At 30.7% G+C, this 25,787-nt stretch overlaps 1 protein-coding gene, 1 long non-coding RNA gene and 2 other non-coding genes across 6 annotated transcripts in view; 3 read left to right on the top strand and 1 right to left on the bottom strand.

The window, feature by feature from the left end:
- LOC145943307 (uncharacterized) overlaps nucleotides 1-25,787 on the top strand; it is a 64,255-nt gene that overhangs the window by 34,822 nt on the left and 3,646 nt on the right. Inside the window, exon 1 of one of the 3 annotated variants that reach the window (XM_083050808.1) lies at nucleotides 952-1,292. The exons of 1 other annotated variant lie outside the window; for it this stretch is intronic. Coding sequence is in view for 1 of the 2 variants with exons in the window: in XM_083050807.1 (XP_082906933.1) it covers nucleotides 17,667-17,696 (30 nt within the window). In the remaining variant the exon portion in view is untranslated. Of the gene's footprint in view, nucleotides 1-951; nucleotides 1,293-17,375; nucleotides 17,697-25,787 lie in introns of those variants that run through there. One more of the 3 variants, XM_083050807.1, reaches the window with a different exon arrangement.
- On the top strand, nucleotides 18-91 carry Trnai-aau (transfer RNA isoleucine (anticodon AAU)). The gene has a single exon. It is a non-coding gene; the product is annotated as a tRNA-Ile (tRNA).
- Nucleotides 4,329-4,401, top strand: Trnar-acg (transfer RNA arginine (anticodon ACG)). The gene has a single exon. It is a non-coding gene; the product is annotated as a tRNA-Arg (tRNA).
- Nucleotides 23,821-25,784, bottom strand: LOC145943310 (uncharacterized). The gene is made up of 3 exons (XR_014426497.1): nucleotides 24,897-25,784; nucleotides 24,694-24,710; nucleotides 23,821-24,560 (listed from the first exon to the last, which is right to left on the bottom strand). It is a non-coding gene; the product is annotated as an uncharacterized LOC145943310 (long non-coding RNA).

Below are 25,787 nucleotides of genomic sequence, written 5' to 3'. Positions count from 1 at the left end.
TAACCTTTAGTAAGAAAGGCCCATTAGCTCAGTTGGTTAGAGCGTCGTGCTAATAACGCGAAGGTCGTGGGTTCGATCCCCCCATGGGCCATCTTTTTTTTTTTAAATTTTAACAATATTGTTTGCTTTAGGAAGCTTTTCTAATTACTAATTCATAATTAAAAATATTATAATTTACGTAAATATGCAACAATTGCAAATAAAACAATTTATTCGATATTATGAGAAAAATTATGCAACACGTCATCATTTTTATTAACAGGAAATATAGTTTATTTTTCTTTATTCCTAATTTTCATTTGTTTTTATTGTGTATTATATTTTTAAGTTGAATTCAATTTTAAAATTATTTATAAAGCGGATCTTTTTGTTATGATTATCTATTACATCGTGATTAATCTGTTGGCATATTACTAACAACTGATACATACTAATAATTAAAAATTTATTTTCGATAATAAAGCAATGACTGGATAAATTGCAACACAATTACTTTTGCCTTTACAGCCGACGATCAGTAATGTTGTTATCTTTAATTATTTTTTCAGTGACAATCATTCAAATTTATTCAGAACCGACGATCCTCAATAGCATTCTGATAGGATAAAAACTTCTATTCTTCGAAATACAATGCAGGTTTCATCGAATTTCGTTATCCGAATACAATAAATTTATAACAAAATAGATTTATAACAGATTTGCTTATATATATCTTCGACATATCGATGTCTTCGTGTAATATAAGATTGTAACGAGTTGGGAGACACTGGCTGCGGAGTCTTATCGTCGGTAAGACAGAGAGAGCAGATCAGGTAACGCAAGAATCTCCCGTCACCTGCGGAAACGCGTCGTTGGGGGCGGAACGGTGTGACACCCGGGCGGCCACCTGTCACGCGCATGCGCCGTCGAGTCGCGTCGCGCAGGACACCTCGCCGATCGCGACGAAACAACAGTCAGTGTGAAATCAAAATGGCGAGCGCGACGACGGTCCGTGAAGTTACGCAGCGCGTTTCGCTCGCGCTCGCATTTTTCTGAACAGGACGCGCGCGAGAATGTGATCCACGTGATTCGCGTCGACGCTCGCGATCGCGGAATCGAAGGTCCCGTCGCGCATCTTTACGACATAGTGTACAAATAGCGAGGATATAATACGTGCGGACCATCGGAGACCAGCGCGAGCGGACACCCTCTCCTGTCTCTCTCTCTCTCTCTCTCTCTCTCTCTCTCACTCTCTCGGAGGACGATCAACGCACGGGGTGACATCGACGCGCCAAATTTCCCCGCGGCTAATCGTAAGTGTCGAATTATGTGTAATCTTTCTTATCGCGAGGAGAATTTGACGTATGTTTGAAAAGTCGGCGAGCTTCGCGTCATACGGACTATCAACGTGACATACCGCGACGTAAATACGGTCGCGCGCGCTTATCGACTCCGCTCTTATGTAGGCGGCGAAAAAAAAGGAAAAGAGAAGTTTTGCACTAATTCTCTCTCTCTCTCTCTCTCTCTTTCTTCTCGATCGCTATTTACATTCTTACATAAAAGAAATGGCGTTGTACTGTAGACTATGGAATTACGTGATTATCCTTATTTTGTCCGCGTCACGCATAACCTATAGACTTTTCCTTCCGTATAATTTGGAGTTATTATTCAATAAAGAAAAGGAAGAAAGAAAAAAAAGGAAAAGAAAAATCAGACGAGACTTCCTTCGTACACTCTGGTTTTTACCGGCTTACAAAATAATAATATAAAATCTGTATTTAGTAAATATATATAATCTTAAACAAAAGGAGATTTAATATAAATCGATCTTGATAAATCTGAATTTTTTCTGATAACGTAGTTATATGCAGAATATAATATTCGCAACGATGCGAAAAATATAATTATAAACTTTGTCAGTTGCATATTTGTATTATAAACTTTCGGTATTGGATGTTCCATTTATTATCTCAACGTTTTATTCGAATTTGCAATGAAAAAATATACCAGAAAGAACCGAGACGATTAAATCTCCCTATAAATATTGAAATTAAATTATGATCTCTCTTTTCGTCTTTTTCTATCTCTCTTCCTCTTGGCTCGCGTTTCATTACACAGGGATTTCTCTGAAAATTATATCCTCGCGTATTGATTTACCGTTGTCGACCGACTGTTGTGCACGTTCGTTAAAAAACGTGACACTCGTCGAACACAGCTATCGAGAACTTCGAGAACCGGAGCACGCTCGAGCTCGTTCGATATATGTATGTATACATATATATGAAGATGAATCGCGAGAAACAATGCCGCTCGTACACATCTCGCCGCACTTCCGGAGAAAATGGATGCGTTCCTCTTCTTATATATCTCTGATATCGCGATAAATAGGACTTTACTTTATCGCCTTTATACGCGAAAAAAATCACGCATCCTACTCTAATGTCATTAATCAATGATTAAATATAAATACTAGATTGTTTGTAATTTAATTTTCATACGATTAACTTTGTCAATCTCGATATATCAATAATAATTAATGCCAACATCAAAAACATCTATCAAATTAAATTTTAAAATAAAAATATGTTATAATTCCTTAAACTCGATTAATATTTTTGACAGTTATCAGCTGATTTCTGTCAAAATATATTAATCGCAGATAAGGCATTATAACATATTATTTACAACATATTAATTACAAATATATTTATTTCCTTTCTTACAATTCTTTTACTATTTTTTAACTTCTTTTTTAATTGTTTTATTTATATATTTTTTTAAATTTTATATATATATAAATAAAATAATTAAAAAAGAAGTTAAAAAATAGTAAAAGAATTGTAAGAAACGCGAGAATTATAAATAAAGATGACTAAGTATCTTCCAATAGAATATAATATATATGCTAAAGATATAGATTGTGTTTAATCGTAAAGAAGCTTTTTTATGAGACTTTAAAAATACAGGAACTTGAATGTGTCTATCTGCGTTATGTTCGACACACGTTCGACTGAACGAAGCGTTTTATATGATGCTGCACGTCGCGAAAACGAGCGATTCGTCCCAAGATCGATGTGCGAATGTAATTCAACGTGTCCGTGAAATATTCGCCTCTCACGAAGGGAAAGGAAAGGGACGTCTTGCGATTTATAAACGAGCGAGAGACGGATATATTTGGACATAAAACGAACGAGCGATGAAATAATCAGGCTTACACTACATTCGGGATATTTAATAACCCTTTCTCGGTTATTTTTGGTTTCTCATTAAATTCGAATATAAAGACACGAGATAATAATTAGAGCGTCCGATATATCGGAACCTAAACTACGTCTATTATTATATTCTCGACGTCGCTGTATATTATATATGCGGCCATATGTGAAATATCGTAGATAAATTATAGTCCTCCTCTTTCCTTCCTCCCTCAGTTTATTCTTGCGGCGATTGATAAATATTCCGGATGAATGACAGCGCGAAAGGAATTGAGATATTTATATTTTCTAAAATAAAGAGAGATGAAACTATATATATATATATAAATTATTGACAGTTTCTTTTTTTATTTGATAGATTTACTTTTTTTTAATAAAATTTCGAGATTACGTATATAAATGGAATTTAAAATAACGTAAAGCTAATTAACAAAAATATCTGATTACTTAATTGCGAAATGTTATCGGTACATTTAATCTTTATTATTTTTAATCTTTAACACATCAATACATTTAATCTTTCATTGCAAACTATATAATCACAAAACTAGGTCAGATCTGAAAATCCTGAAGGACATCGAAAGAGGATATGTCCTCGAAAACTAGGACATCCGCGGTCACTTCAATTTTATACTCTATTTATTTTTATTTATATATATATTAATAATTGATACAAATTTTTGCTCTCCAGAGTAAACGAAATAATTTTCATAAATGAATTTTTTTACGCAAATCTGACGCTTATGAAACTCGATATAAATGATAATATTTATATATATATTTTATTAACAATACGAAAAAATTTTACAAAATGCATGCATACATTATTAAATGTCATCTTTAGGGATATATGGGATGTTCCACTGCGTGTGATAAATTATGGCTTTATTTATTATTATTTTTATTTATTATTTCTCTTTCTTTGTTGTTATTATTATTAATTATTTATTATAATTATTTATGATTATTTATTATATTTCATTGATTATTATTTATGATTATTTCTTATATTTCTCATTTATTATTATTTATGATTATTTATTATATTAAATCCTGAAAATATCTATTTCTTATTTATATTTGGTGAGTTTTCTAGCCCTTGATAAATCGTTTAAAATTATTTCGTAATCAGATGGTCCTGTGGCGCAACGGATAACGCGTCTGACTACGGATCAGAAGATTCCAGGTTCGAATCCTGGCAGGATCGACGTAATATTTTTTTTCCACTCCGTTTTACATTTTATGACTCGTTACAAGTTGCACCTTGACGAACCAGTGCGTATTGTTCGTGACGACTACGCAACATAACCGGTTATACGCGATATCCAACCGAGCATTGCGATATACATATAGTATATCGGAACAAAATAGAGAGAAAGAGAGGCCAGATATAAAACTGCATCGATACGATACACGACACGTGTAATCGAGAAATATTTTCCACCGTCGTTAATATTGTAATTAGAGAGTCTCGAATATCGCAACTAATCACGCAATTTCTGATGGGACAATTAGTGCTTGCGGAAATTACGCGGCGAACGTTTCGGTCCTTTCATTAGAGCGAATCCCGTGATTGTATAAGCGATGTATTGTTGATGATTTCGCATACTATCGATGAGCTTACGTAAACACGAAAGAGGAGGGACATTTATGAAATGATTCTCTGGTTTTCGTAAAGCTTCGCTCCGCTAAATGTTTCGAAATAATTACTAACTTTATTAGAACAAAACAACTGCTATTAGTATTTCACTGATTAGAATAATTTTATAATAAAGAAAGAAACTCGTATTTTAGAAAAAATATTTTAAAAAATATATAATTATATATACATATAATATAAAATAATTTATACTAGAACAACACAAGCGCGCGCCATTCCTCGATTTTATATATAAAAAAGAATGATATTTTTATGTAAAGTTTGTTTAAACCTGATTAATATTTTTTGACAGAAATCAGCTGAATAAAGCGTTAATTTGCTCATTAAATTTCAAATTAATAATAGGTTATAAAAACTAAAATAGTAATATGTTGTAAATAATACATTATAATGCCTTATCTGCGATTAATATTTTTTGACAGAAATCAGCTGATAACTGTCAAAAATATTAATCGAGTTTAAAGAATTATAACATATATTATTTAAAACATATTGTTATTTTAATTTTTATAACATATTTTATTTTAAAATTTAATTAGCAAATGAACTCTTTAATCAGCTGATTTCTGTCAAAAAATATTATTCGAGTTTAAAGTATTATAACATATTATTTATAACATTATTATATATTTTAATTCTTATAACATATTTTTATTTTAAAATTTAATTAGCAAATTAACTCTTTAGTCAGCTGATTTCTATCAAAAAATTAAAATATTAATATGTTGTAAATATGTTATAATTACCCTATCCGCGATTAATTTTTTTTTTGACAGAAATCAGCTGATTAAAGCGTTAATTTGTCAATTAAATTTTAAAATAAAAATATGTTATAAAAATTAAAATAATAATATGTTTTAAATAATATGTTATAATTCCTTAAACTCGATTAATATTTTTGACAGTTATCAGCTGATTTCTGTCAAAAAATATTAATCGAGAATAAAGCATAGAGTAACATATTTTTTACAACATATTACTATTTTAAATTTTATAACCTATTATTACTTTAAAATTTAATTAGCAAATTAACGCGTTATTAATATTTTTTGACAGAAATCAGCTGATTAAAGCGTTAATTTGCTAATTAAATTTTAAAACAATAATAGGTTATAAAATTTAAAATAGTAATATGTTGTAAATAATATGTTATAATTCTTTAAACTCGATTAAAATTTTTTGACAGTTATCAGCTGATTTCTGTATCATTCTTTTTAACATAAAATCAAGGAATGGCGCGTGCTTGTGTTGTTTTAGTCCCTCTCTAAAAAGGCATGTTAAGTCGAGTTAAGTTCTCGCAAGTACTGTTATATATCTCTTTTTCGCGATGTTGATTAATTGCCTTGATTTGTGTTATATTTATAAAATCGAGAGAGCTGTCATCGCGAGGGTTAGCAGTTTAACAGTTTGTCTAAAATAAAATTAAATGAAATAATATGTTTTAATTAATATGTATTAATACTTTAAATTTGATTAATATTTTTGACAGTTATTAGTATTAGCTGATTTCTGTCAAAAAATATTAATCGCGGACAAATAAGTATATATTATAAGTATATATTATAACATATATTATTTGCAACATATTATTATAATTAAAATAATAATATTTTAACTCTCGATGCTATGAATATATAACGCACAACGCGAATCAAGAAAGCCAATTATCGCGGAAAAGCAACAATAATATCAATAACATGCCTTTTTTAGAGAAAGGGATAAAATAGTTGTATAATAATTCTTTGTAATCGCGTGACAAATTCAACACGAAAATAAATTCGCGAACGAGATCTCTAAAGGAGATATTGCGATTTCGATTTATTAATTTTTTTGATTACTTTTGGAACAACTTAGCTCAACCAGGAACCGAATTTTTTCGCAACGAATGACGAGTTCTTCGCGGAATGTCCAGAAATAGTCCGCGTTCCAGGCGTGCCGACCTGACACGCGTCTCCACTTCCTTTTTTTTTCCTTCACGCTCGACGGCGCACCTTCGTATAGCCGGAGCGTATTTCGAGATAAATTCTTTTATTCGTCTCTTCTTTGAGACTTCCGCGAGATTCTCACACTTTGATACTTCGAATAAAGCGCCCCAGAGCACATTGTTCACTCTGTGGAATTGTACTTCCGATGTTTCGATACTTTTTTTTGGAGATAAGAAAGAGAACTTTTCTTGGAAAAGAAAATCCGAGGAATTGCCGTAATATATATCTGTGGTGAGGGGAGAAGATATTAAAATATAAATAAATTTTCTAGTAATTCTATTTTCGAATAAAAAAATTCATATACATATATAGATTTGGTCTAAAAACGATGTATTCGCTTTTATTTCGCAATAATATGAGAAAAAAAGTCATTTTGCAAATTAATTATTTATTGTGATGAAATCTGGTGTAGGTATATGTATATGTATTTATATCACGGAGATATTTATCGATACAAAAACTTCTTTACAAGATAAATCCTCTCTCAGTTTTTTAATTAATTTATTTTAATTGCCGTTGTCGCGCGATATCGAGAGAAATATCTTGAGTTTTAATTATTTGTTCATGTCTTAATATTTTTTCTTCAAACAAGTACTTTTGATATGCAACTTTCATTGCTCGATATGTTAAATTTATCTTTCTGAATTAATTTCAATCTAAATTATTTAAATAATACATATATAGATACTTTCACACAATCTAGGAAGTTAAAATATATGATATTATTATATGAAAAACAAATTTCGTTGAAATTAAATATTTATTTCAAATTCAGGTAAAATTAGGGAATTAAAAAATTAAATAAATTAAAATAGTATTTAAATATATAAATTGCTCGATATGTTAAATTTATCTTTCTGAATTAATTTCAATCTATATTATTTAAATAATACATATATAGATACTTTCACACAATCTAGGAAGTTAAAATACATGATATTATTATATGAAAAAAGAAATTTCGTTGAAATTAAATATTTCTTTCAAATTCAGGTAAAATTAGAGAATTAAAAAATTAAATAAATTAAAATAATATTTAAATATATAAATTACAATTTTAAATATATAAATAAACTCTTTTCACTGTTAGATCATGTTTTTACATCGCACTATCGAAAATTTGATCTTACTTGGTATTTCCAAGGAACGTTGCTTGCCCATGTGATTGTAATACTCGTGTACCGTAATTGTTCGCTCAGCTGTTCCTCCAATTTCACCCGCGTTCTCCCTCGGGCTTCCCGTCTCGAGGGTCGCGGATTTCCGCACAGGAAGTCCCTATTTCCTCCGTGTGTCGTGCGAACGACCGGAACGAAGTTTACATTTTACTTTCGTAACATCTGCTCGCGTTTGCGAAGAATGGACCCGTGTCTTCTTCCGAAATGCACCGATTCTCGGTGGAGGAACCTATTGTGCTATGTCGCTTCCACAACGAGAATCGCGGAAAAATAGTTAAGTGAAAGGCTTCTCCTCTTCCCGGTTCCCGTCGAATCATCATCATCACCTGTGAACTTGTCGATTGCATTGTGCAAAAAAAATCTTTCCTTCATACAAAGCGGAAAACGATTATGTAAAGAAATTTCGCGAGATATTTTCCCGCCGTTTTAGATACATCATCGATGAATATTTAAAATCTATTGTGTTGTCGCGAGGAATTCGAAAAAACAAACGGACTGGAATGTATGCAACATCCGAATGTATGAAAAATTCTACGTTGCGTCAGATTTTCCACCAAAATTAACACTTTTCGCGCAAACGCTTTTACGCAAGATCCAGCGATATTATCTAATCTAGATTCGTCGACAAACGCGGTTTCTTTTCCGCAGCATCTTATCCGTCTTATCATCAGGATGCGTTCAAAGGGAAGAGGAAATTCCTCGTCGCTTCTCCTCTCCGGTTATCGCGGTTGAAGAGTGAAACAATCAACCACTCTCTTTCTCTCTAGCATCAGCTTTGCTCTCGTATCACTTTGACGCGCGCCAAGGCTTTACCTAAGTTGCATAAAATTCTGTACTATTGTGTTACGTGCGAGAGAGATGCATCAGCGATTTTCGTCGTTGATCAAAGCAACTCTGTGCGTTGTAGATGCAGGTCACGTTGCTGCAATGATTAAAAGATATCCATTGCGGGCTTCATGATGACGCGATGACCTACAGAGGTGCACCTAGTAATCCTATTATGAACGAACCATCTCTCTCTTTCTCCCTCATCGAGTATTATAATCTGACCGATTGATTTGTATTTATCTGCACGCTCAGGTTGCGTGTGGAAAATTTTTTATGACTCAAATTTTCTATGTCGCAAATTATTTATTGCACGATTCATTCTCGTCACATTCTTTTATTAGAGATAATTTAAGGATATCTCTCGACATGCGTTAATATAAAAATAATAATTCTATATAATAATCCATCGCGCGGTTAGTACTTGGAAAATGTTTCGTAAACTTTAATATATACTTTAACCTTTTTATTTTACTTTAAATCAAAAATCAATGGAGATGAAAACTAAATTTGAAAGCAAATTCGCTTGAAACTCGTGCGAAAGTGAATTATATATTTTCTTTTTGTTACATTAAAGCATATTCATGAAAATTGGAAAATTCAAACGTTTTGAAACGCTAGATAATATGATTTGAAAATATAATTTTAGAAAATGACATAAAAATGTCATTGTATGAATAAAAATTAAACTAAATATAATTTTTGCACAGAAAGTCCAATCCTTTTCAAAAACGCGACAATTGTTACATGTTGACATAGTTTTCAGTAGAATTATCCTTTTGACGTATTTTCTACAACATTGTAATCATGGACAAAATCAATTTTGTCCATTCACATCGCCATAAAAAAAAACACTCTACAGTAGTCATAATCGTTTTTTAAGATCCCACTTTTCACAATGTTATTAAATTGTAAAAATGTCGAGATACTCTACATCTCGAAACGTCTCCAAACTATTTTAATAAAGAACAATTAATACATTTCTTAGAAAATAAATTACGCAGAGATACATTAATGATGCATAAGACTATGAATAATTACGTATAATTAACCGCGAAATTTATCGATAAAGTTAGATGAAATTTTGGCAAAAAGAAATGTGGCATAACTTTCCCATTTATCGTGTCTCCTTCTCGACATTGTAATAATGTCAGTTACGATTAAACGGTCCGAAAAAAAATTTCCACTTATTATCGATCGTACTTAATTTTATTTGACGGAGCGAATTGTCGCATATATATACGATGACACGTTGCCGCAGCGGGAAACTAATTTTTTTTTTCTCTCGCGCGTGACGTACATAGGCGTCCGTGTCGCAGAGATGAGTCGCGCTAATTGCGACTCTAAAATGGCATGCTGCCACTTAACGAACCTTCGCACCTTGCTATGCGTGTGCACCAACCGTGTGACCTCCCTGCACGTGCAAACCGCCTGTCTCTCTTTTTCGTGTCTTTTTACAGCATACGTTTTTCCAGTTTTTTAAATAAATCGCGCTTCTATATAAAAGATTTTTTGCCAAAGGATTCAAAAACGTATCTCTATTTTACATACCTCTTTGCCGCGTTGAAATTCTTTGAAATCTGTCATTTTTTTTATGGATAAAGAGAGAAAAACGAAAGAATTCGAGTGCGATATAAAATTAATAGTTATTTTAATTTACAAACAATCGTTATTTAATTCACAATTAATGGTTATTTAATTCACAGAATTCTACACACAGAAAAATATATACTATAAATATATACTATAATAATATTACTTATTGTTTCATAAGTTTATCAAATTTATTCAAATTTATTGTTAAAGCTAATTGTTACTTAAAAGAAGAAAAATAAACTGAATAATCATTTTTCTTAACAATAGAATGATTTTTTGTGTGTATTTTGCGATGTAATGCAGAAAATATTTGTGTAAGTAAAAATTCATGAAATACATGTCATAGTACACATTAGGATATTAAATTGAATAGAAAATTGAATTTAATCTCGGATTTTAGTTGCGAAATCCGATCGTTTGAAACAGAGTTTGAAAAAAAATCATGAGCAAGAGATGCGTAATAATATTAATTATAATCGCATCGTTGTGTGCAGTTGCTCAAAATTATTCGAATATATTACATTCTCTTACTTTATTTCGAATGGAATATTATCCGGAACTATTCCGCACGAAAATTTAACTTTAAAAGTTCAACATTGTATAGCCGCATTAATTAACAAAGTTATAAGCAATATATCGCTATCTTTGTTGTGCTGAAAATTATTGTACGCAAACTTCTCATCGATATAGTTTACTCCGGAAAGTGTTTTCATTAAAATGATTCGAGCGCATGTCTGGAGCCAGGGAGGTTGAATTAAAACGAAGCAGAATCTTGAAGAAAGAGAGAGATGCACTTTCGCATATCTATATCAATTCGATCACTCTAACGCGTATTTTTTTTCGCATTTCGTTTATAATTGGCTCGTATATACGCAACGCGGGCTTACAAATATTAAACAGCTGCGAAAGCGAATCTTTACTTTCGCTAGTTTTGTAACAACGCATGCGTGACTTGGTGTAGCTGCAGCAGCTCTCTTTCTCTCTCTTTTTTTGCAGGAATAGAGTATATATATATTGCAATTTATTATCTCCCGCGTGAAGGAAATTCTTAGAAATTCTTATAGAGTGCGATAAATTTTAACATTTTTGCAATTTTACCGCGAAACATTCCACGTGTCGAAACGACGACGAGCTATATAAATCGATGCGTCAGCTAATGTCACTTAAATGTCGGTTAAGTAATGCTAACTTGATAATGCGACGATCCTTTTTACTGCACACGCATTCGTCATTAACGAATGTCTCATAAAATGTTCACGTAGAGAAAGAGAGACTTCTTGGAACAACTAATTACATTTACTTTACTCATCGACATGATTCTTCGACCTAATCGAGAGAGCTTTGCTTTTTTCCATGTGATTTATATAAATGCGTAACTTTTTAAAAATATTTCTTCGATATATATTTGTCGAATTGATTTTTATAGAAGAAAAGGGAGAGCGTCCTTTGAAATATTTTTAATCTGAAATGCCATAATTCAATTATTATCGGTTTAATATATCTTTCTACTTTTAATATGCTTGCTATTCGTACAATGTTCCATGTTCAAACAGCATACATATGGACAATATTTTACTCGATAAAAGCCACATTTGCAATAAATTGACATCGCGATTGCCTTTCATACTCTCCCCAGGCGCCGAGATAGCTGCATAAAATACGTTTTTATTATATCTGTTAAGCATCCATTTGTTATATAACATGAATATGTCGAACTGAACAATAAATATTCCACGAAAGTTTCGAGAGAAACTCGCATGAAAATGTTTTATCGCGCGATTGAAATAACATAATATTTCCATTTAATGCACACATACGATCATTAAATGTAAATTACGCGGTGAATTACGAGTAAAATAAAAGCGGAGAGGCCTCTATTAATATTGTACATTAACCAGGATACGTCTACCATATAAAAGCGACATAATCGATATATGAAAGCATGTCAAAGGGAATGATGCGTGTCATAATACTTCGCTGGCTCATTCCGCACTTAGTATCAATTAAGCCGGTGTAATTAATTGTACATTCTCTTCAAAATATATGGGCTAGCGACTAGTTATGTTCGGAATCAATTTGTAGGCCGAGCGCGATCGATTAGATTAGATTAGATTATAGCAGAGCCCGGGCGATAAATTATAATTACGAATGTAATTTATCGAATTTCGCGTCGATATCGTCCAATGGCAATTCGGATACCATCGTGAAAAGTGAATGAAATTAATGTGTTTAGAGAAAATCGCATGTATATATATTATATATTATATATATTGAATGGGATTATATATAGCGTAGATTTCTATGAATTTCTCTTTCTCGCAGAATCGAATGTAATTGCCAATACGGATGAACTCATCCGAACTTTCGATCATAAACGAAGAGATTTTATCTGTCTTTCTTTCACGGGCACAATCCGAGTTTAATCTACCGCAGAAATATCTCCGATAAAATTCCTTCATAATTTTCGCAAACAGTGATGTTACTAATAGATTCGTTCTACTCGGTTTCTACTATCGTCTACATTTTTATTCGTAGTTTTTATATAAAGATTTTCTTCCGAATATATTATTATATTGCTGAAACTTAAAAAAAAAAACCGCAAATAAAAAACATTAAAGTTAGGTTTAAAAAATGCGATAAATTTTACATGCATATTTGAATAAATGTACAATAATCTTGATAGATATTTTTAAAAATAGCCAGGCTAGAAAAAGAAGTCTGTCGTTCTTAAAGTAGACTTTCGAAAGTGTTCATATATTTTTCGCGATTCTCCGAACGGAAATAATACTGCTATCGAAGTGAAAGTGTCAATCGTGATGTATCTAGCAACGACGCACAGTCGATGAACTAAAAACTATTTTTCCCCTGCTTTTTTGCGAGGATAAAAATACTAGAAGAGCGACACCGATTGTTTGACGAAACTATGTCGCTCTCGGAGAAACTGCAAAAAGGTGCTCGACAATAGTGGAAGACAATAGGGGCTCCAAAGAAGTACCTGAAAGAAACTCTGTTACAAAGAATAGGTCAGACCGTCTGAAAATCTACCTGGTGTAGGAGGAAAACTTCTCTTGCGCCTCGGGAAAGATTTTCATTGTAATATTCGTCGATCGTAAGGTCCTGCGCACAATAGGAAAAATATTAGGAATAAATATTAAATATTAGGATTAAGAATTATTTTAAAATAATAAAATCGGAAAAACTCTAATATAAAAATACTAATTCAAGTATAAAAGGCTCTTATTAGCTTATTAGTCCTTACTAGTCCTTTATATCCGAATTTATATTTTTATATTAATCTTTTTGATTTTATTATTTTAAAATAATTCTTATTCCTAATATTTAATATTTATTCCTAATATTTTCTCTATCGTGCGCAGGGCCTTACGCTGATAATAATAATTTCTTATTATATTAAGCAAGCAAGTTTCGTGACGAGCAACGATTACAAATCTCTATGGAATTTCGGCGCGCAAGGTCGGATTATTAATTAAGATACGAACGAATGAACTTTACATAATTACGTTAAATTCCGGTTAAATAATATCTGCTGCGTCATACCTATATATTTTTCACATACAGTCTACTAGTGGATTTTAGAGAAAAAAGAATAAAAAATAAAAAAAATTTAATGAAAAAAATATTTAAAAATTTTTAAAAAAATTAAAATGAGATCAACAAAATGATATAAAAGTTAAGCATAATACCAAGGAAAATAGTGACGTCAGAATGCGCTAGTGCATGCAGTTGATTGAATAATGAAAAAAAGTATTAATAGTTAATAATACATCGTAGTCTATCTATTTATAATTCTTCGAGCACAAATCGTCATTTAATGTAGTGGTGTTGCGGACTTGGAATCGCGCATTTTACGACTGCTATCTCACGCTTTTACTTCACTTATCCACACGTGATTGCGATTGCGAAAGTACCAAGGAAGTGACGAGAAGTAGTAATCTACATTTAATAGACCTGATCAACCACATCTAAAAGCGATGTTCGATAGAACATCATTAATTAGAAAAAAGATATTCGCGTTTATATCGTGTAATATATATAAATTATACTGATAAAGGAATTTATTTGTAGAATTAATATATATAATAATGATTATAATATAAATAATTGTTTTCATACGAAAGGCTTTGCAAATAATATATATTTTTTGCATTATTTGCGTTACTTAAATATAACATCTATATTACTTTTTTATTTATTATTTCAGTTACAAATATTATACACTATCAATTTGTCATTTTCATGATTCTAATTAATTACGACAATTTTCTTCTGAAAAATTATTGCAAAGCGCAAAAACGTCTCTGCGAAAAGATTTGCATAACGATTATTGACAAGGAAATGCATGAAATTTTCATCGCGTTAAATTAAAAAATTTTTTTGCCTCTCGTTGGCTGGAATATTTCTTCGTCGAAAAGTTTGCGGACGTCGAACGCCTTTTAAGACTCTCAACGCACCATTTATCATCATTTTTAGGTGACACGGATTTTAATATGCAGAGTTTTCTTATACAATTAGTAGACTAATTCCTATTTAATTCCTATTTAACGGTCGAAGTTCTCACGCGCGATACACTTTTATGTAAGATTAATTGGACGAAAAAAAGCGATCTCACGTCGTTTGTTCTACAATCGGGACCGTGTTATTCCGAAATATATACGAATACGGTGAAACTTATCCGGAGGAAATTAGATTGCGATCGGAGTACACGTATGTGTGTGCGTATATGTGTAAAAGTTTATTTTAATTGCAAAATATGGTATATCGGAGACGATCAGCCGCACAGCTGCATTTAAAAATTCGCTCCGAAAGACTGACATTTCTTTAATAATTTCTTTCTCTCTGCTCGTAGCATTATTTTCGATTTTGCTGAATTTTTAAATTTCAGATTCTCTTTCTCTCTCTCTCTCTCTCTCTCTCTCTTTTTTTTTTTTTTTTTTGTTGCGAGATCGAGGAGCATTAATTTGAATAAATAAGGCTTAGAACTTATATGAGAAAAGACTGTTTTCAGTCTTTTTATATTTATTTATAGATTTAATCACACGCTCACGATTAAACATTTCGCATTCTAAATATTTTATAGAAATTATTCTAAATATTTTATTATGAAATAAGGGATAAATTTTGAAAGAAAGCTAGAGGAAATATAAAAAATTGATCAGTTGTATATAAATATGTAGACTACCTACATTAATCGATTTATTAAGCCATTTACTTCACAAAATATCTTCGTATTTTTTTCTACATTTTTTGCGCTTCATAAATTGCAAGTATTATAATAAACGGTTGCGTTATATATAACATAAAACATAATGCGTTTGTTCTTTATCACTTTGGCGACAGAAAAAGATTACGATAAAAAGCTTCTCCGCACAGCTGCGCACTATCCAACGAGAAAACACAAATGTGAAAAATGAAAAATGATGCCTCGCCGGGCTTTTCGAGTTGTGAACGACGATTCACAGAAAGGAAAGCAATTTCAGATATCAAACAAAAAAGAAAAATTCTCTCTTCTAACGATGCAAAGTTTTTCGCGCACGAGCGCGATGATTCGAGAAATCAAAATATAATAATAATGATGAGGGATGAATTTAACCCCTCTTCGCGTTTTATTAGACAATGACTGAAAAAAAAAAAAAACCGAGGAGGCCGAGAAGAGAGACCGAGTTAATCAGTTCACGGCCTATTAGCTTCGCGCGATTCTGCTTGATAATAATTCGCTTTCGCGACAAATCGCGATTCATTTTACAGTTCTCGTTAGTTCGCCACTTATCCTCGAAATGTTAATTCAACCGCGCGAAGATTCAACCATATTTCACCTCTCTCGATGCATTTCGCTCGATAAAGCGTTACTCGACAATCTGACAATCTTCGCGGTCCGATGATTTATGATTGCGCAAGAACCGCAGTAATATTTTTTTCTCTCTCGGTTCGCTGCGTTGTAATAAGAACAGATGTTGTTTTTGCGTAAAGTATCTCCTTCGCATATGTCGCATTATATTTTTTATTATATATTATAGCGTTATATTATAATATTTTAATATAATAATATTATTTAATAATAATATTTTCATTTTATTTAATAATAATGAAAGGGCCAAATTTTTAGTGGTGTATGCAGTTTGCGAAAATAACAAAATGAAAAGCTTTTTTATTTTATAAATTTTTAATTTTTTAATGGAGAAATCGCGCTGAAATAAAATTGTAGAATATATCTTTTCGAAAACACTGACGCTGATTTCTGAAGAGTGTCCTGTTTGTAATAATTTCGATTAGATCGTCTAATATAACTCAATTCTATTTTTATATTAAATGTAGCTTAAATTAACCTTGAGATACGTGAAACGTGGAAAGTGATTCAAGTGCAAAGAAACCAGTTTTCACTCAATGCTGTTACGTTACTTTTTATCACGGTCTTTCCGCAGAATTGTACGACCAAGAGGCAAAATACGCACTTCCACGTCATGCTCCAGCGATGTCGTATCCTGTCGCACACTTCTTCCACTTTTTTTTTATCGGGTGTTCTACATCAGATTCGAAGATCGAAAGCAACGGACTTGAACAGCGAAACTTTCGCGCTGTGTCAAGTATATTATTTAAAAAAAAGAATAATAATAATTTTTCAATATTATTTTTTGATAATTTAATTTTAAAAATTCGTTCATACACGCAATTGTCAAAGTTACGTCAAGGATGTTTTATCTTTTAGATACACACATACACTTTATATACGAAGATGACAAAGTCAAGGTTTGCGCAAAAAGATTGCAATTTAGCAGGATGATTGCCACGATTACGTGACTCGACACTGTAATTCGACAGCATGATATCATAGACAATAAATTGCGTTGCAATTTCTCGCGACGTGAGACATAAACAAGATAATGATCTCCGTGAAGCTGCAGAAAAACGGTGATCACGGTGAAAGATTGCAGTCTTGGATAAAATAACGCATAAACGGTAGAAAAGTTGGAAACTTCTCCCCGAATTGTGTCGCTAATTTACGATATTAAAACGCGCTGTATCCGCTTCGGAGAACTTTATAGACGCGTCGGTTGTTGAACTCGGATTGCACGTTGCTGCGTGGAACGCAATTTTTTTTACGAGCTTTCACGAAGAGCAGTAAATATATAAAGCCAGTGCGCGATAGAAGCGAATTCATTAAATCAATTATCTCTTTGGTCTGAAAATCAAATGGAACGGAACGTGGAAGTGAATGCCTCCTACGCGAATTTACTCCTCCAAGGTGTGTTCTTATAGTTGCATCGATTTAAGTTATAAAAATTGTTTTTCAATATTGAGAGCTCCTAAACTCTTATTATTGAATTAGCAGAAATAATTCAAATTGTCTCTGTTGAAATAAATTTATAATTGTATCTCTCAACAAACGATATTTTAAAATTACAGAAATTAGCTGATTAAAGCGTTAATTTGTGTTAATTAAATTTTAAAATAATATGTTATAAAATGTAAAATAGTAATATGTTGTAAACAATATGTTATAATGCCTTATCTGCGATTAATATTTTTTCACAGAAATCAGCTGATAACTGTCAAAAATATTAATCGAGTTTAAGGAATCATAACATATTATTATTTTAATTTTTATGTTAATTAAATTCTAAAATAATAGTATGACAAAAATTATAAAATAATAATGTTTTAAATAAAATGTTATAGTACTTTAAACTCGATTAATATTTTTTGACAGTTATCAGCTGATATCTGTCAAAAAATATTATTCGAGTTTAAAGTACTATAACATTTTATTTAAAACATATTATTATTTTATAATTTTGACATACTATTATTTTAAAATTTAATTAACAAATTAACGCTTTAATCAGCTGATTTCTGTCAAAAAATATATTAATCAAATTTAAAAAAACTTTATTTAAAAATATCATTCTTTTTTATATAAAATCGAATAGCGCGCGCTTGTGTTATTCTAATATTTTAAAATTCGTAACTAGTCGATTCGAAGCTGGATTACGATGTCGCTAATGAGACTAATAAGCGATTTAATCTTCCAATATACGTCGACATAATTTCACAAAAAAGATTTTAATTTTGGTGCGATAAAGAATTTTAGTTTGACATTTTCTCTCGAGTGTACAGTCTGTATATAATCGCATAAATTTTTCCCGATTTAAATAAAATGCAATTTTAAGATTAAGATGCAATTATCTATTTTGGTAATGGAGCTTCTATCGATCTCGACTTTATTTTTTCATAACATCAGATACTCTAGACACAATTAATCAGCGATCGTTAATGCGAGCAACAATTACAAGCGCGTTAACGGCACATTTATAATTAGGTGCATTTTATATCCTATTTTCTTGTTTTTTTTTCGACCTAAAAACGAAGTAGGGCAAGTAGAACATGCGGAAGTGGCGATTATGCAAGGCGCGATGTGCAGCGCAATTTTTTTCTCTGCTTGCAATTTCATAGTTTGCGGGATATCGTATTATATTTACGGAAGCGTAAATGTGTGCTTACGCGTTCTAATTCGTTTCGTACATAACAACGCGAATTAACTAGGTAGTAGATGCGGTAGCGCGACCCGAGTATGTAATATATGCTGCTTTATTCGCGTTTATCTCTTTTTTTCGATCTCGAAACGAAATGGAACGCGGCGCGATGCCGCTAGATTCGCGTAAAACGCGGCTTAAATTGGATCTGCGTTCAATCCGCTTTGGAATTTATCGAGGCGTCGGCGGATAAACCGGACGCGTGTCTTTATTTACGAAGATCAGCTGACCGTGACAGCATCATCATCGGCCCGTGTTGCTGCTCGCATCGCGATTATCGCGAATATGTGAGGTGAATCGCGCTTTAACATCGGGAGTATATCTCATCTCCGCGTGTTGAAATAATTTCAAAATACACTCCATCTTGAAATAACATTTAAACTTAAGCAAGTATCGCCGAAAAAAAATAAAAAGGAAGAAAAAGAACTAGATAAATTTGTTCAAATAATTTTAGACTCAAAAGTCTTTATATTTTTGCAAAATTAAGCATAAAAAAAGATTAATAAAAGCTAGGCGTCAAATATTAGGCCACAAAATTATTTCTAAATTCCTCTTTAATTATTTTGAACCTTCCTTAGGATCATCCTCAGCTTTTATTAGCCCTTTTCACACCTGATTTTGGATTTATATGTCAGAGCCTTTTTAATTTATTACTTTTTTTATATTTACTAGAACAACATAAGCGCGCGCTACGCGCGCCATTCTTCGATTTTATATAAAAAGAATGATATTTTTATATAAAGTTTGTTTAAACTTGATTTTTTGACAGAAATCAGCTGACTAAAGCATTAATTTGTTAATTAAATTTTAAAATAATAGTATGTAATAAAAATTATAAAGTAATAATATGTTTTAAATAAAATGTTATAGTACTTTAAACTCGATTAATATTTTTTCACAGAAATCAGTTAATAACTGTCAAAAGTTATTAATCGAGTTTAAACATACTATAACATTTTATTTAAAACATTATTATATAATTGTTATTACTAATTATTCTTTTAAAATTTAATTAACAAATTAATATTTTAATCAGCTAATTTCTATCAAAAAATACTAATAAATCGTTAATTTGCTAATTAAATTTTAAAATAATAGGTTATAAAAATTTAAATGGAAATATGTTGTAAATAATATGATATAATGCCTTATCTGCGATTAATATTTTTTGATAGAAAGCACCTGATAACTGTCAAAAATATTAATCGAATTTAAGGAAAATTATAACATATTATTTAAAACATATTATATTAATTTTTATAACACATTCTTATTTTAAAATTTAATTAGCAAACAAATTAACGCTTTAATCAGCTGATTTCTGTCAAAAAATAAAGCGTTAATTAAATTTTAAAATAATATTATGACATAAAAAGTAAAATAATGATATGTTATAAATAAAATGTTATAGTACTTTTTAAACTCGATTAATATTTTTTGACAGTTATATCAGCTGATTTCTGTATCATTCTTTTTAACATAAAATTGAAGAATAACGCGCGCTTGTGTTGTTCTAGTCCTTTTCTAAAAAAAAACATGTTAAATCGATTCCCGCAATTATTGTTGACAATCATCGCGAGGATCAGCAGTTTGACAGTTTATCCAAAATTAAATTAAATTAAATAATAATATATGTTTTAATATTTTAAATTGGATTAATATTTTTGACAGTTATGAGCTGCTTTTTCCAAAAAATATTAATCGCGGACAAATAAGTTTATATTAAAAGAATATATTATACACATACTCGTATAATATTATTTACATATCTGCAACATATTATTATAATTAAAATTATAATATTTTGTAAGTAATAAACACAGAGGATTTTATCTTAAAATTTACCCTGAAAATCATGGTAATCGTGGGACAATATGATATGGAAAGAATTTTATGAGAATTTCTCTGATTAATATTTATCACAATAATAATATCTCTTACAATAAAATATTAAATATGTTTGATTAATTTTACTATGCAGTTTAGTAAGAAATAATCCCAGCTCATTTGCTTTAATAATATAATTTTTTAAATATGACACATAAGTAATATGAGATATTTAAATAATCGTGCTGGAGTTAATTTTTTAATCTAAATACATATGTTCTTGCCCAAATAAAAATATGCTATAAAAATTAAAATAATAATGTTATAAATAATATGTTATAATACTTTAAACTCGAATAATATTTTTTGACAGAAATCAGCTGATAAATGTCAAAAAGTTTTAATCGAGTTTAAAGTACTATAACATTTTATTTAAAGCATATTATTTTATAAATTTTATTACATATTCTTATTTTAAAATTAATTAACAAATTAACGTTTTAATCAGCTGATTTCTGTCAAAAATATTAATTGCGGATAAAGTATTATAACATATTATATTACTTAAAATATATTATTATAATTATAATATGTTGTAAATAAAATCATGTTATAATATATGTATAGTTTGTCCGCGATTAATATTTTTTGACGCAGAAATCAGCTGATAACTGTGAAAAAATATTAATCCTAGATAAAGCATTATAATTTATTATTTTCAACATATTACTATTTTAATTTTTATAATTAATTATTATTTTTAAATTTTAATTAGCCAATTTACGCTTTATTAATATTTTTGACATACATCAGCTGATTAAAGCGTTAATTTGCTAAATAAATTTTAAAATAATATTATGTTATGAAAATTAAAATAATAATATGTTTTAAATAAAATGTTATAGGACTTTAAACTCGATTAATATTTTTTGACAGTTATCAGCTGATTTCTGTATAATTCTTTTTAACATAAATAAATTTGAGGAATAGTGCGCGCGTTGCGCGAGCTTGTGTTGTTCTAGGCCTTTTTTAAAAAAGGCATGTCAAGTCAATTCTCGCAAGTATATATATATATATATATATATATATATATATATATATATATATAATCTGTACTGTGAAATTTTAATTTTAAGCTAATTGATCGAGTGTTCCTTTTTTTTGCGAAAATTCTTCTTGTCGCTGAAAGAAGAGACGTCAAACAATTTCCAAATTTTTCGGAAAATAGATTTTTTTTCAACTTTATTTTCATCTCTGTGCACAGTGTATTTCGAAACAATCTGTAATATATACGCGAAAAGATATAGCAGCGTTAAATTAATCATTTATGAGATATTGACTAAATTGAGAATACGCTAAATTGAGAATAAAATAGTCCATTGATTTTAAAATGGAATCGCGCATAATTCTGTATTCGCAAGCTGCCTAAAAGTTGCCTCTTTTTTGTGATGTTGATTAGCTGCCTCAATATGCATTGTAAATTATATTCATAGCATCGAGGCTGTCATTGCGAGGGTTAGCAGTTTGACAGTTTGTCCAAAATAAAATAAAATAATAATATGTTTTAATATTTTAAATTCGATTTATATTTTTGACAGTTATTAGCTGATTTCTGCGTCAAAAAATATTAATCGCAGATAAAGTATACATATATTATAACTATATATTATAACATATTATTTTATTTACAATATATTATTATAATTAAAATAATATATTTTAAGTAATATAATATATTATAATACTTTTTATTTTATTTTATTTTATTTTGGACAAACTGTCAAACATACTGCTAACTCTCGCGATGACAGCTGCTCGATGCTATGAATATAATGCACAACGCGAATCGAGACAGCCAATTAGTATCGCAGAAAAGCGACAACAATGTCAATAACATGCCTTTTTTTAGAAAGGGAAAAAAATTTCTTTTATTTATATCTTTTATTTAATATATTTTTTTAAAACTTTTTTAAATAAAAAGAAATTTTTAATTTTATTTTACACTTTGGAGAATGTCGGAATCACGTCGCAAAATTTATCTAGCCACGTTCCTGCGCTCGCTTTATTCCGGACGCGTTACGTCGTGCGAGGTCGCGAGCGTTTCCGGTCCATGAATGAAGTCACACCCGATGTGCGAAGGGTGCGTTGTGTCAACGAGGTTGGACCCTTTGTCGCTCGCAGAAAAGAGGAGCGGGAGCCTTTTATTCCGGTGCCTTTATTAAGTCTGAATTATCCTGTGGGAAAAAATTGCGACGACTCTCTCTCTTCGGGGGGCATCTCGGTCTCTTCTTTCTTCCGATTCTATCAACGTAGTCACGTATCCGCGCAAAGGTGCGACTGGTTATATGTATATGCTCGGAGGAGCATGACCGGCTTGACTAACTGTACAACGTGTGTCTCGCATGCTCCTTAATTCTGTAATTACTTTGGAGGAAGGCTCGTTTTCGCAGCCTCCGAACGGCAGGATGTCTGCGATGGAGATTTTTAACGCTAGAAATTCGTACGAGAATTTTGAGCTTCTTCAACTAAGAATTTGTTATATGATATATATTTTCTCATCTATTTTTATCATTATCGTGTATTTATTTTCATTAATTTATTTGTCATACTCGTGAGAAGATGAATGAGATGTCTAATTTCGAAAGTGACTAAGATGTCCATTTTTTAAAGTTTGAATGTGATTTCTATCAATAAAAGTATTTATATCAAAATTATATCGAAGACACCGTGAATCGTTTCCATTTTATATTTATTTGTCTATACATCAATTTATGTAGAATAATTTTCTCTCTTTTATTAATTTTGAAAATTTTTAACTTCTTAAATTAAGAATTGTTATACATATTTATTTTCTCATTTATTTTTATTATTATCATACATCATATATTTTATTTATTTATTATATTTGTTACACTTTTGAGAAGGCAAATGAAATATCTAATTCCGAAAACTATTTTCGAAATTTTCCATTTTATATTTATTCATTTATTTAGTCTATTTATATATTAGTCTATTTATTAATTTATTTTAAATAATTTTCTCTCCTTTAGATTAATTTTGAGAATTTTGAAATTTATTAAAATAAAACAAGACGCGCGCTTTAGAATGAGCGTTAGACAGTTGTGTTTTGTCCTACATTTATTGAAATGTGAATAAAGGTATAATGTACGTAAACAATGTATTGGAAGGCAGCGATTTTTATAAACTGAATCCATTCATTGATTTTATCGTTGGCGTGTGTGGAAGAAAATAGAACGCCTGCGGCTTTGACTTAAAATCCTTTCACGTTTAAAACAGCACCTGATGTGCACAGAAGAACATCAGAAACTTAACATCTATGCGAGATTTCGCAAGAGTATAGTCTCAAACACACTTCAATTTCCTTTGCACATATTGTTCATCTTTTAAAACACTTACAGATTGTTAATGTAATATTAAAAATTAAAAGATTCAACACGCACGTGTTAAATTAGGTGACAAAATTAATATCTCAGGTGGGGATTTTTTCCCAGAGAATATTTCGATAGGATTTTTGCTCGCGATTGTCGGACAAGTTTCTCTTTCGTCGGACGATAAAATTGAAAAATCGCTACGTCGATCCTTAAGTAATGCCATGAAATACAAGTTGCGAGTTGCAACTGGTTGCAATCAACGGAGCATGACGTCGCGCTGTATCCTCTTCAACGTGTCGCTTCTTTCCGCCACATTTTGCGCCACTCGATGCACAAAGGGACGCACGAATGTTCCACCTTCAATACAAAATCACTATACAGAGGAGAGCATTAATATTCTATATAAATAAATTATTATAAATTTATTCAATTAAAAAAAAATTACTACAGGAGATCATTAATATTCTACAAATAAATTACAAATACTTACATTTTGATAATATTTTTCTGTAATGAAAAAAAATTAAATTTTACACCTGTTAAGCATAAACGTTTTTTTAATTTATCAAAAAAAAATTTTGTAACTCTAATGAAACAAAAATAATTTTAATATTTATTCTCAAAGGATCTCCATGATATATGATCTCCATTTTTGGGGTGAAAAGATGCAATTTAATCACGACTCGATTTTACCTTTAATGTATTTACCACGATCTGCTACCACTTAATCTGCAATTAGAGGCGCGTTTCCTTCGAGTTTATCAGACCGAACAGCGAGCCGTAAGGCTCGCTTCTAACGCTACAGATGCTCTGGCCGTGTATAAGCACTTAAGATTGCGTTACAAGCAGCTGCATTGGTCGGCCGGATTAATGCACGTACGTGATTTATATAACAACTAATAATAAATATACTCATCTTAGGGTTTGCTCCGTCCGATGCCTCTCTTAGGTCTTCTCCTCTTAGGTTGTCGAAGTCGTCAGGTTTCGTTGATTATTATTACCATATTTAATTAATGCAATTATATTTGCAAAATATTCATACAGTTTATTACATGTGACATTTATTATCAGGCAATCAATCAAAAACTATGATTCGAAAAAAATTTTCATAAAAGAAATATTTTTTTAATTATATATTTTTTAATTACAGTTTATTAAATAATTAGAAGAAACATTTCTTTTTTTAAATTTGGGATTTTTTAATTGCAGTTTATTAAGTAATATATGACATAAGGAAATTAGCAGTGCGCGATTTAATAATTTATTTTAATAATTAATAATAAATGCGAGATATTTATCAAGGATATTTGATACGATTTTATCGAGTTATATTTTACAATCCTTATTGTTTACCTGGAATCGGGAGCCGATCTTAAGATTTCCTCTTGCCACAATGACTCACAGATCTCGCGATTGAGCAATAGTGGATTACTCACCGTAATTTTAACCTTCTCTTTAACGAAGTGACCAACATCAGCCATTCGTTCGTTCGTGTTCGAGCCTAAATGGCATTTTAATACACTTGAACTAGTTGTAAGACGTGATGATCGATCACTCTCGCGTTTGTTGCACGTTGGTTCATTT

This window comes from Prenolepis imparis, unplaced genomic scaffold, assembly GCF_030444845.1.
Source record: "Prenolepis imparis isolate NDT839.2.m4 unplaced genomic scaffold, iyPreImpa1.0 SCAF_11, whole genome shotgun sequence".
Classification (NCBI taxonomy): domain Eukaryota; kingdom Metazoa; phylum Arthropoda; class Insecta; order Hymenoptera; family Formicidae; genus Prenolepis; species Prenolepis imparis.
Note: the sequence above shows the minus strand (reverse complement) of the source record. Positions and strands in the feature narration are given on the sequence as shown.